Here is a 14,197-nt window from a genome sequence, read left to right on the forward strand (position 1 = left end):
AGGTTTGCATTTCTCCTCCTGCTTCCTTCCTTGCTGCTGCGTATCAGTGCGCTGCTGTATACAAACCTGCTGCTCACCCACCTCCACCCCAGCTACCACCTGTCGTTTTGGAGCTACTGTTTAGGTACGGGGGATTCAGAGTCCCTATGGTCGGGACTGATGCGCTTGATCTGAGTACCTAAAAAGCAGATCCAATACATCGCCAAACCATAATAAATATATTGCTCATCTTATATTCAATAAATATATATTCCATCCATTCTTGAGTTGTCCTGACTGAACCACTGACATAGAAACATTTTTCAGAAAACTGTCAGGATTTAGAAGACATTTGTATAGAAACCTCCTCAGGTCTAAATTAGATTAGATTAGATGTCTTTATTATCCACAAGGGAAAATTGTTTTGCTCAGGTCAATGCATACATTCAAGACAATACATACAGGACAATACAATACAATAAATGGGTTAAGACATGTACAGTATACAATAGGCTATATACACCATGCAAAGCACACCATCATTAACTCAATTTGGAGACAGAAAGACTCAATATAAGAGCAGCAGCATAGCTGAGCGAGCCCACTGTAATTAAGAGTTTAACTGAAGCATATGCTATGCTGCATCATGGGGCATATTATTGTTACAGAACACAATAATGAATACAACATTTTGGGTCTTGCATGCAAAGGTGCATTTGGTGCATAGCAGCGCGACGCGTTGTGAGCTTTGGCTATTTTCAGCATGCAACCAAATGTAAAATGACTTATACTGGATCTCTTGTCCACTAGTCCCTTCCTATTCCTAACATTTTAGTTTTATTTGTTGACGAAATTGTCAATATATTTTAGTCTTAGTTTTAGTCATCAAAGCTTAGAAATCTCCATATATGGGCATGAAAGATGATCCCCTTGAAACTTCTCAAAGAAACTTTCGAGGCCAATTTTATTCTGGACTGCAGGTTGTTCCATGACGGAGGGCCAAAGAAAGCGGTGCATTTTTTACCCCCCTCAGATTTGAATGCTGGAACTACACACCGTAGCCAGGCATTTGATCTGAGATTTAGACCGTTTAATAACCAAATTGAATTTGGAGGAAATGTAAGGAGACAGATCACCAAGAAAGAATGGCTTTTATAGACGAAAATATACCAATGATGCAGCCTGCGAGATGTCAATGAGAACCAACCAAACGGCAGCATACAGCATTCAGTGATGTGTTCTGAAACTGAATGGCGTCGAGTCCCCTTTCAATGCGATACGTCCTGGACTGACCGTCTGACCGTATAAATGGGGCGACAAAAATGTGCTAAGCTGACAAGGGGAGCCAGCAGGGCTGAAGCTATGAACCATAACAAGACTAGAGCATAAGCTCATTACATCCACTTAGATAAGCAAAAATTCTTCTCATGTAAAAATAGATTAAGAGGCCTAACTGATTTGGCATCTGATAATTCTTGACCGCTCACCAAGTACTTGAGTGACAGCGGATGATTTGAGAGAGCCAGCAAGAGATAAGGAGTGTGCGTGCGTGCGTGCGTGCGTGCGTGCGTGCGTGCGTGCGTGCGTGCGTGCGTGTGCGCGCGTGTGCGTGCGTGCGTGCGTGCGTGCGTGCGTGCGTGCATGGTGTCTTATTCCATGTCCATATACAGTCATGTGTGAGGAATGTTCTGTGAGAGAGTTTGCTCTCCCATCCATCCTTTCTCTCTCTCACCAATACTTTAGGATGCTCTCTCTCTCTCTCTCTCTCTCTCTCTCTCTCTCTCTCTCTCTCTCTCTCTCTCTCTCTCTCTCTCTCTCTCTCTCTCTCTCTCTCTCTCTCTCTCCTTGCCTCATGTTAATTTCTTGTTTTTGTTTTGTCTACAAAGTTGCCATATCCATCTTCCCTTAGTCTCCGGTTTGACTGATGCTTTCATACTTGCACTCACGTACAAGTGCACTCTATTCTCTGTCTTTTTTTATTGGCAACAAACCGCTTGCTTCTTGCCTTCTCTGTTTTCCAGTGGTGTAAAGTAACAAAGTGCATTTACGTAAGTACTGTGAGGTATTTGTACTTTACTGGAGTATTTCCCATTTCCAATACTTGTACAACACTTCTACTGCACTATTAGCTCAGTGGCCTTGTGGTTAGAGTGTCCGCCCTGAGACTGGGAGGCCGGGGTTCAATCCCCGGCCGGGGTCATACCAAAGACTGTAAAAATGGGACCCAATGCCTCCCTGCTTGACACTCAGCATCAAGGGTTGGATTGGGGGTAAGTCCCTGCGACATACTAGCGTCATGTCCAAGGGGTGTACTTGTACATCAAACTGCCTCACGCTACAGAAACAGGAGCTAGGCTCCTGCCCTATGGGCCTCATGGCTCGGCAAGGCTATACTTACTATACTTCTACTCCGCTACATCTTAGAGGTAAATATTGTAGTTTTATTCCACTACAAATTATTTGACAGCTTTATAGTTGCTATTTACTTTGTAGCCTATTATTAGGCTACAAAATTGAAAACTTTAGGCTACATTTGAAAATAGCCCATCTACAATCTACAAGCTCACAATGTGTCGCCGCACGCAGGCATGCGCACGCACGCACGCACGCACGCACGCACGCAGGCACGCAGGCACGCACGCAGGCAGGCAGGCAGGCAGGCAGGCAGGCAGGCAGGCAGGCAGGCAGGCAGGCAGGCAGGCAGGCAGGCACGCACGCACGCACGCACGCACGCACGCACGCACACACGCACACACACACACACACACACACACACACACACACACACACACACACACACACAGAGTTAGGCTTAAACTGCTCTCCCTGATTCACACTTCAAGATGTCTCTGGATAAGAGTGTCCACTAAAGGCCTACATTTTAAACTGTTTATAGACTGTATTCCGTGTATCCATGCTGTGTGGTCATGCTTTTATGCTAGAGTGGTGTGGCATGGATGGAAGTGTGTGTACGTGTGTGTGTGTGTGTGTGTGTGTGTGTGTGTGTGTGTGTGTGTGTGTGTGTGTGTGTGTGTGTGTGTGTGTGTGTGTGTGTGTGTGCGTGCGTGCGTGTGAAATTTCTTGTTGCCAATATTGTGCCTCATGGGAACCAGTCACAAAATTCACAAACAAACAAGGGTCACATAATTCCCATCCTAAAACAGATGCACGCACGCACGCACCAATAACACACACACACACACACACACACACACACACACACACACACACACACACACACACACACACACACACACACACACACACACACACACACACACACACACACACACACACACACACACACACACACACACACACACACACACACACACACACACACACACACACAGTCCCGAGACTATACCTCCACGCGGTCCTGGGAACGGTTTGGGTGATCCGCTCCCGGGAACGATACGCAGCATTCACACTAACCACTACATCTGCCAAGTGGGCCCGAGTGAGTGTGCAACCGGGACCATAGTGTGAATCTGCCCTAGTCTCAAACCACATTTTAGCATAGGCTACATCAGGCAAAAGGAAATCTGTGTTTTGAAATAATAATAATTAAAAACAAAATGTAGAAACAAACAAATGTAGGAACCCATAAAGATGTGTCCGTGACCCACACAGGTGTCCCGACCCACTGCTTGGGAACCAGTGCATTATTGAACCGATGAAGGGTCACACTTTGCTCCTGATGTTTGAGGATCAATCAATAACACACATCTTACAAGTTCAAATTATTATCATGTATTAGGGCATTAAGCAACTAGTCGACTAGTTTACTAGTCGACTAGTAAATCCACTAGTCGACCTTGTTGGTACTAGTTGACTAGTTGATAAGAAAAAACAATTTTTTTCCCGATTTTGTAGGCCTCAAGATCAGGTAGATTATAGTTATAGTCACCATGTACACAGTTTTTCAATGTACAAATATTTATTTAAAAAAAAAAAAAAGTTAATTTTTGTAATTTTTTTATTTATTTTTTACATAATAGGTAGTTAAACAACTAGTCGACTAGTCGACTAGTAAACTAGGCAACTAGTAAAAATGACTAGAAGTGAATGCCCTATCATGTATAGAGCGCCGCAGTCCCGCCCCCGACGAGGGGCCGGAAGAGAATTTCCCATTCATCTTTCCCATATGTTTTGGGACGAACAAATAATTAGAAAGAAGAAAAAAAAGGGCAGGGTACAACACTTCTTCTTCTTTCTAATTATTTGTTCGGCCCCAAAACATTGTGTTTATTGTCATGATTTGTCACCATCCAAGGTGGCTTCGTCCGCGTCTTAAAGGTCTTTAAATAAATACTTTCTGAAACGTCTATGGGGAAAATGAATGGGATATTCTCTTCCGGGCCGCTCGTCGTTCGGAAAGGGTGCGGGACTGCGACGCTCTATAGTATATTACAGCTTGTTAACACTTACAGCGCAAGCATATTATTGACAAATTATGATATAATTCACGCCAGCATTTTTCCCTGTTCAGCTCTTATTTTGAAGAGCTAAAACTTTTGACTGGATGTTGTGAACGTATGTTGGATTGTGTGACGATGCTGTATCATTCCATGTTTGACGTAGATCTCGGCCAATGGCGGTATAACTGTTAATTAATATAATATAGAAAATAAACTGACACTGTATATACAATGAGATTTTATCTTTCTCTGTGCATCCATCATTTTGCTTAGATAGATAATTTTGGGTAGTTGGCAACACTACACAACGCGTGCAAATAAAGGCAAGGTCAGAAACTGTTACCTTTGTACTGGAAAAATATCTGCAGCAGTTTCATGGGTTTCATGTGGGTTTCAGTAAGATGAATCAATCAATCATTTCCTGATGTACAGAGCTTTTTCATCAGCTCCATATGCAGTGGTGGGAAGTATCTAAGTACATTTAGTTTAGTGCTGTACTTGTACTTGTACTAGGTATTTGTACTTTACTTGAGTATATCCAATTGAAAATTCCCAATACTTTTACTGCGATGCATTGTGAGCTTGTATAGATCTAATGTTTTCACAAGAGCTTTTAGATATTTGAAAACTTTAAATGGGACATCCTGCATAATGAGTACTTTTAGCAGAGTACATTAAAGTACATTTTTGAAGTCTGGACATTTACATGTAACAGAGTACATTTCTATATAGTATTGATACTTTTACTTAAGTAAAAACTGAGCCTATACTGAACATATGGAGAATTGGCAACCCACATTGTCCTCTTCTGCCAAGTCAAGACCGGGTCAAGACATTCTTCTTTATCATTTTTTTATCAAGATGTAGCCTAATTATTATTCACGATTTTACATCATGCCATTGCACAGTGTGACATCTAGTCCAATTTACTGTCTATCTATCAGAAGGAGAGGCCAACTCACAAAAAAATTCAGAATATTTTTCTCTCGTTTCAATGAAAATGCGTTAGGACGTGTGTACACCTGTCGGTTGTATTAGTTATGACGTTCCCACACGTCGTACGGTGTAAATGGGTAAAAAAAAAGCTCTGGTTGCAAAAGGGGTGAAGTGGCCCTTTAACACATTAAGAGTATCAAGACGAACTGGGAGCATAACAATCAAATGGGTTCCACTGAAGTGATGTGTACTGAACTGAACCCATCCAGAGGTTACACCTTAATGAGCTGCTGCACTGTGCACAGAGCCACAGACGGAGAGAAACCACATGCCAAAAGAAACACAAAAAGCCCAATCACACAGGAACGGCCCCGCGAGAGGAAACGGCCTATCGGAAAACACTTCCTGGCCACATACTGCAGCCTATCACGTCCCTCCGCTGGCCATCCTTCGGGTCGACTCGTCTATAGTCTCGAGACGACGGCCAAGTTTCTGTCGGCTCGGAGATTGAGCGCCGCGCGACATGAAACAGCCGCGCCAACGCACGACCGCTTTACAAGCCTCTCACGTTGTAAAACGCTCCGCGTTCATTTGAGGATTTTAATTGTGCAGACGCGGCGAACACTAGTCTCAGCCTAACACCTGAGCTCATTAAATAAAAGAGAGAAGGAAAAAAAGACGGATGGATGAACTGCATGTGCTCGATCACTTCCCTTGAATACACGCTCTCATTTCTCTCTTTCTCTCTTTTCAAATAAACGTAGTGGAATAAAAGTACAATAGTTGCCTCTGAGATGTAAGTGGAGTAGAGGTGAAAGTACTGGAAATTGGAAATACTCAAGTAAAGTACAAATACCTCAACATTGTACTTAAGTAAATGTACTTAGATACATTCCACCACAGTCTTTGTCCTCCATAGTCTTATGGCAACCCACCAACACTTAATGTGGCTGCAGGTTTTTATCAGAATACTGATATATTATGTATTTGCAAACATGACCCGCTTTAATTACTTCAGTCTGTCTTTTTATGTCCAATGTAGTTAGTTCATAAAGTCATCATAACTATAACTAAATGCATTTGAAATGAAATCAAATGTTACTTTTCAAGATTTAAATTAAAATATAGCAAAAATAGCAGATCTACAAGCTCGCACTGTGACGCATTTTGAGCTTGTAGATCGGCCATTTTTTTGCTACGACAGTAATATGCAACGTGGCCCTCTGGAGTGAGTGTGGACATTTAGTGGCCCTCTCCAGCTACAAAGTCGCCCACCCCTGCTATAGGCCAACCGTAGGCAGTGGTGGAAATGTACTTAAATGTATTCTAAATGTACTTAGTTACTTTCCACCACTGACCGTAGGCGCCGGGGAGCATCCTCCGTGACCTTTTTGCCATTCGCAACCGCTTTATTGACGTTACAACAGAGTCGCTCGCCTCTCGCTGGTATGTGAAGGAAAAGCACTAAATAGTTTGTGGAGATACAGACAGTGGTGCAGTGTTGAACGCAGGGGGCCTGGCTAAGGAGAAACACTCCCTATATGTGCTTTCTGTGCGTGCGTGCGTGCGTGCGTGCGTGCGTGCGTGCGTGCGTGCGTGCGTGCGTGCGTGCGTGTGATGAGGTGATTGAGTGAGAGATAAGAAGCCAAAATATAACGTTGCATGTATTTGATGTATTACTACTAGGGATGTAACGATATAGTAACTGTAATTTTAATGAAATGAGTTTTCTTCGACGGGTGGCTGGTCCCTTAGAGATAGGGTGAGAAGTTCAGTCACACGAGAGAGACGAGTAGAGTCGCTGCTTCTTTGCCTGGAAAGGAGCCAGCTTAGGTGGTTCGGGCATCTGGTTAGGTTGCCTCTTGAACGTCTCCCTAGGGAGGTCCTTGATGCACGTCCCACTGGGAGGAGACCCCGGGGCAGATCAAGGCGCAGTTGGACTCACTGGCCTTGGAACGCCTCGGGATCCCCCAGGAGGAAGTCACTAATGTTGCTCTGGAGAGGGAAGTCTGAAGCTCTCTGGTGGAGCTGTTGCCCCCGCGACCCGACTACGGATAAGCGGTTGAAGATGGATGGATGTCCGGCAGCCAACAGGTTTCTATTGTTTAAAGTGGGAAATATAGTTTTTTTTTAAGTGGCCTAAAATATTGTCTATATTGCTGACCGGCTGTCGGTATTGAGTGTTTTTTTTATGTGACCATACCATTAACATCCTATATAAGGCAATATTTACATTATGCTGTAATGTGACGTGTCAAACTAGGGGGTTTTCATGATTCTGAACCCATTCCAAGCATTAGTTTTGCACGAAAAACACTCCTTGCCAGCCAAATGTGCTGACCTCATCACATTTTGTGACACTTCGACAGTAACTCTGGGGGAGAGCACCGGGATCGAACCGGGAACCTCGCGGTTCGTTTTGTGAGAGTACCTGCAGGTAGGAGTGATGTCATACCTGCAGACTGTGATGTCACCGGGCTGGTAGGAGTGATGTCATACCTGCAGAATGTGATGTCACCGGGCTGGTAGGAGTGATGTCATACCTGCAGACTGTGATGTCACCGGGCTGGTAGGAGTGATGTCATACCTGCAGACTGTGATGTCACCAGGCTGGTAGGAGTGATGTCATACCTGCAGACTGTGATGTCACCGGGCTGGTAGGAGTGATGTCATACCTGCAGACTGTGATGTCACCGGGCTGGTAGGAGTGATGTCATACCTGCATACTGTGATGTCACCAGGCTGGTAGGAGTGCGGCACGGTGCCCGGCTTGAAGTTGGACACGTTGAAGTAGGAGAGGGTGTGGTCGATGAAGCCGTGCATGCTGCCCGTCTCACTGTACATGTACTGATACACCAGCCGTGGGATGAAGTCTGACGTGAAGGAGATGACAAACGCCTGGGAGAGAGAGAGAGAGAGAGACACTGACTGTACATGTACTGATACACCAGCCGTGGGATGAAGTCTGACGTGAAGGAGATGACAAACGCCTGGGAGAGAGAGAGAGAGAGATAGAGAGACACTGACTGTACATGTACTGATACACCAGCCGTGGGATGAAGTCTGACGTGAAGGAGATCACAAACGCCTGGGAGAGAGAGAGAGAGAGAGAGAGAGAGACACTGACTGTACATGTACTGATACACCAGCCGTGGGATGAAGTCTGACGTGAAGGAGATGACAAACGCCTGGGAGAGAGAGAGAGAGAGAGAGAGAGAGACACTGACTGTACATGTACTGATACACCAGCCGTGGGATGAAGTCTGACGTGAAGGAGATCACAAACGCCTGGAGAGAGAGAGAGAGAGAGAGAGAGAGAGAGAGAGAGAGAGAGAGAGAGAGAGACACTGACTATACATGTACTGATACACCAGCCGTGGGATGAAGTCTGACGTGAAGGAGATGACAAACGCCTGGGAGAGAGAGAGAGAGAGAGAGAGACACTGACTGTACATGTACTGATACACCAGCCGTGGGATGAAGTCTGACGTGAAGGAGATGACAAAGGCCTGATGACAAAGGCCTGGGAGAGAGAGAGAGAGAGAGAGAGAGAGACACTGACTGTACATGTACTGATACACCAGCCGTGGGATGAAGTCTGACGTGAAGGAGATGACAAAGGCCTGGGAGAGAGAGAGAGAGAGAGAGAGACACTGACTGTACATGTACTGATACACCAGCCGTGGGATGAAGTCTGACGTGAAGGAGATCACGAAGGCCTTGAGGGGGGGAGAGAGAGAGAGAGAGAGAGAGAGAGAGAGAGAGACACTGACTGTACATGCACTGATACACCAGCCAGACTGTGAGGAAACGCTTACTGCTGCCGAATTTAGTTACATTTTCGCTAGAAACAGACCGCATCAAATATGGCTGACTGACTGTCGCAAACGATACAGTATTATAGACAGACACCTCCGCGACAATATCGCCAAGACAGTTTGTTTATTTTTTTTACCACAATTCTCACTTATATGAGACGATTCTCCATAGAGAAAACGTCCGCAAACTCCTTTGAAACAGGCTAGTATACTAGCGGGGCGGCATAGGTCAGGATACTAGACCAATCGTTCATTTTATGATAAAAGCGCCAAATTTGGCAGAAATGTATAGAGTATGTCCTTCTTTGGTGTTCCAGACATCCCATCCCATCCATTCAGAAGGTCTTTGGTGTTCCAGACATCCCATCCACTCAGAAGGTCACCACACATTAGAACGCGAGCTCACACGCAGATTCATGGACTTTTTGATAAATTACATCAATGTTTGTCATGGATTATCTGGAAGGCCGCACACGCATGTACACGCAGGAATGCACTTGCATGCGCACACACACACACACATGCATACAGTACACATTGCACGCAGGCACGCACGCATGCGTATGGACACTATATGAAGAGGAACTCAACGGACACACACACACACATACGCACACAGAGAGGAACTCAACGGACACACACACACACACACACACACACACACACACACAGAGAGGAACTCAACGGACACACACACACACACACACACACAGAGGAACTCAACGGACACACACACACACACACACACACACACACACACACACACACACACACACACACACACACACACACACACACACACACACACACACACACACACACACACACACACACACACACAGGAACTCAACGGACACACACACACAAACAGACGGTACGGACCTAATGAAAGGAGGATTATATGCTCAACAGTGTATCAACAGTTCCCGGAGCTAAGGGTGAGTTGTTCCCTGGGGTGTTGTTTGACCTTTGACCTGTACAGTATCTCTGCCTCTATCATCTCCCAGGCGGAGTCAGTGATGATCAGCGTTGTTGTTGTTATAGATTATTTGTTCTCTCGTTGCTTTATTGCTGTTTTCGGCTCCTAGCAGCAACGATGGCAGTAACAAGTCAGCTGTGCGTTCCCAAGGCCTCTAATGCACTGGTTCCCAAACTTTTTCATGCCAAGGACCCCCAAATTGACACTAATTAGCCCCGCGGACCCCCCCATTTGAACGGATATGCCAGGGACCCCCCATAAGAGAAGATTATTTACGGCTCTAGCAGTGATTCTCAACCCGTTTAGTTTCAAGGACCCCCCAGTTTGACATGCATTAGTCTACGGACCCCCATTTAATGGCATTTCTATCTCTGGGATCCCCATTTTATATTGTAAAATCAATATTATTTTAACTCTGAGAATGTACAAATGGAACGAAATGGACCCGTTAGGGCCCATTTGGTTCCATTTGTACACTCTCTGAGTCACAGACCCATAATGGTCCATTTGGTTCCAAACTATCATTTAGCTGGGGGACCCCCTGGAACTCCCTCAAGGACCCCTGGGGGTCCCTGGACCCCACTTTGGGAACCACTGCTCTAATGAACACAGAGGTGCGTGGTGGTAACTGCTGTGCTTCCACCAGTGATGGGAAAAGTACTCCAATGTTTTACTTAAAACACTAGAGAGTCTGTGAGGTCTTTCTGACCCAGTGAGATTTTATTAAGTTGATTATCTTTGCAGCTCTCAGAAGGTTGAGACTGAGTTGAGTCTTTGAGACTCAACCCTTCCATGACTTTTCCTAAATATTCAATTCAAAACATCTCTGTTTTTTTCCCATCTGAAACATTTTCTAAATATGATTTTAGGCATACTTATATTTTGGGCCGAACAAATAATTAGAAAGAAGAAAGGGACTGCGACGCTCTATTGGACACTGAGGGCAGTATTATGCGTGTCTTAAGTACCAGGTCTTATTACTTAACTTAAGACCTGGAGGCGTGATCAATGCCATTTGGCTATTCTGAGTGGCCAAACAGCGTTGACCACACCTCCAGGTCTTAAGTTAAGTCATAAGACCTGGTACTTAAGACATGCATAATACTGCCCTCTGAGAGGTAATTGGTGCATTCCCACAACTATATATTGGACACTGCCTGCCGTGTAATCCATGACACACCAACTGCACCACCGCTGTGTGTAATGGATTCATCTCCATTGCACTGTGTTGAATGTCTGGATGCGGTTGTGCGTGCATTGGTCTCACTGGGAGGAATGTGTGCATTAAGGGCCTTAATTGCAAGACCCTTTATTCTGCTGTGCGGGTCAGTCAAAGTGCACACGGTTCACGTGTGGATGCGTTTGACAGAACGCCTACGCTGTACGCTGTGTGTGCACGGTGGACGTCATACAGTAATAATCTCCTGTAAAGCCCAGAGAGGACACATTGATTGAACACCAGCACATAGTTACATTACACAGAGATATACGTACATTACAGAGAAAACACACTTGTCTTCATACTTACATTAATAATGACAGAGAATTTCCCCATTCCGCTCAGTATGTTGTACCATATACCTATAGAAGGAGAGAGAGAGAGAGAGAGAGAGAGAGAGAGAGAGAGAGAGAGAGAGGGAGGGAGAGGGAGAGGGAGAGGGAGAGAGAGAGAGAGAGAGAGAGATTGTTACATAATTGCCTAATCACAATTAGCCTATTTTCGGCTTTAAGTTTAGGGTTGAAAATGGCATTCATAAAGTCACTGTCATAAATGTGTATGTCCTCACAAGAATAACACATCATACTAATAAGTGTGTGTGTGTGTGTGTGTGTGTGTGTGTGTGTGTGTGTGCGTGCGTGCGTGCGTGCGTGCGTGCGTGCGTGCGTGCGTGCGTGCGTGCGTGCGTGCTCGTCTTCCCGTCAGGTGATCAGCCTACCGATATCTTTGGCCCGTACGGCCACGGGCCGCCGCAGCTCCGTGACGAATTTCTTGGCGTCCAGACGGATCTCGATGACGTTGTTGAGCAGAGCGAACAGCGGAGCCAGAGGGAAGGAGGCCACGAAGAGAGACACGAAACCGAACTGGATGACTAGAGAAATGGGAGTAAAAAGTAGAAGTATACAAAAAACGGAAATTTCGGTACTCAAGTAAAGTTAAAATGCACATGCATACATACAGTACAGTACATGACACATTCCTGCCGTCATGAGGCAAACATGAGAACTGATATGGCATTTGTTTTCAACGAGTGACTTCCTCTGCATTGTCTAGACTAGAGTGACATATTTCCCCCGGAACAATTCACCCAGAGCCAATTTATCCTATCGTCCAAAAAACCCCAAGAATCTTACGCAACGGAGTTCAGCGTGTCCACGAACACACATGTCTCTTTCATCTCCCCGTCCATGTACACACACATTCACGTCCATGTACACACACATTCACGTCCATGTACACACACATTCACGTCCATGTACACACACATTCACGTCCATGTACACACACATTCACGTCCATGTACACACACATTCACGTCCACGTACACACACATTCCCGCTTTTTAAAAAAGTGCTGACACCGTGAAGATTTCACCGATGATGTCACCGATGTCATGGCTGATCTCACTTATCGGGAAGTATAAGAGTATGCTCTCCAATGAGCTAGAATGGTTAAATGAGGCCCATTTGGTCGTCTGAGCGTTGTTTGTTTGAGCCTTAAAGCAGAGAGGCAACACAGCCAGTCCTCTCTGAATGGAGCCCTCTGTTCCCGCTCAGTTAGATAAGACTTGGAGAAGCTCTTAATCTATGAGAGTACTCTTCACATCACAGCACGGTGATGTCTCTACTGTACTGTATGTGGACTATGGGCTCTATTTTCGTCCACGCTAAACCCCTTATGCCTAAACTTCTACACGATATACAGTTGGGTGCCACCGATATTGTCCCTTATCATTTGACCCATTTAGGCCTGACCTCAAAATTTTAAAAAATCCTTCTAAATCCTCCAGTTTTCTGAAATAAATATTTTCACGATTTTTCAAAAATAGCAGACCTACAAGCTCGTAGCGCGCCACTCGGTGGCGCGCTATGAGCTTGTAGATCTGCTATTTTTCAATAGCTAAATTATAACATGTTTAAAACACCAAAAGGGGTTCCCGCCCAAAATGGGTTAACTGTCCTTTTGCGCAGATCACACAAACCTCAGCAAAAAGAAAAGGACAATATCGATGGCCTCCAACTGTAAGTGCAGTGCCCGGTGTCGAGTCGCTCACACACACACAGAACTCCATATGGGACACAGACAGACAGATCCAGAAATCACCATACATGGGCATAAAAGGGACACAGACAGATGGGTGGAACGGGTACTCTGACACCGTATTACACAACGGGTATTGCATAGCCGGGTGGGGCATGGATCTCCAACTTCCATCGTTACCGAATCGATGCTCTACAGCCGGGCACCGGTCTAGTAACATCAAAATCATTGAAACCTATGTCTAAAATTAGCAACTGTGCTATGTCCGGTGTATTTACGTCCATGTGACGTCCATTAATATGCATTGTCCTGTCCAAATAAACAAATAAAGTAAAGTATGTATTTGAAAATAGCTGATCTACAAGCTCAAAACGCATCGCGCTGGCCATGAGTTTGTCCCTGACGCAAAATACTTTCAGGTGGGGGTCTGTGGACAAACACATAATAATTTGGGGGTCCTTCTTGTCATGAAAAAGTTTGAGAGGAACTGCATTAGGGCCTTATACTGTAGTAGATAAGTCACTGGTGTTGGTCAAATCTACAAAATGTGCTTCATGTGACACTGTATAAGTGCAGGAGAATTGACTTAAAGGTTCAAGCATACTACAGTATGCACACACATAAATTATACACAGTAAATGCCAGCCAGGCACACCCAGTAGTAGTACAGAATATTTTCTGAGCGGTTATGAAAACATGCGCTGTACGACGGCCACAGTTATTGTGACAAGACGCTGCACTCACTGCTGCGGCTTCCTGAGAACTAAACGGCCGCGGGGGGAGACGTCTGTGTAGTTATTAATCC

The 14,197-nt window shown here is 45.1% G+C and overlaps 1 protein-coding gene across 1 annotated transcript in view; it reads right to left on the reverse strand.

Moving 5' to 3' along the window:
• Positions 1-14,197, reverse strand: part of ano2b (anoctamin 2b) — a gene marked incomplete at both ends in the record, with an annotated part of 96,458 nt that overhangs the window by 3,032 nt on the left and 79,229 nt on the right. Inside the window, 3 exons of the mRNA XM_079494764.1 lie at positions 8,056-8,234; positions 11,662-11,714; positions 12,071-12,223. Coding sequence (XP_079350890.1) covers positions 8,056-8,234; positions 11,662-11,714; positions 12,071-12,223 — 385 coding nt within the window. The remainder of the gene's footprint in view (positions 1-8,055; positions 8,235-11,661; positions 11,715-12,070; positions 12,224-14,197) is intronic.

This window comes from Electrona antarctica, assembly GCF_951216825.1.
Source record: "Electrona antarctica genome assembly, chromosome: 23".
Lineage (NCBI taxonomy): Eukaryota > Metazoa > Chordata > Actinopteri > Myctophiformes > Myctophidae > Electrona > Electrona antarctica.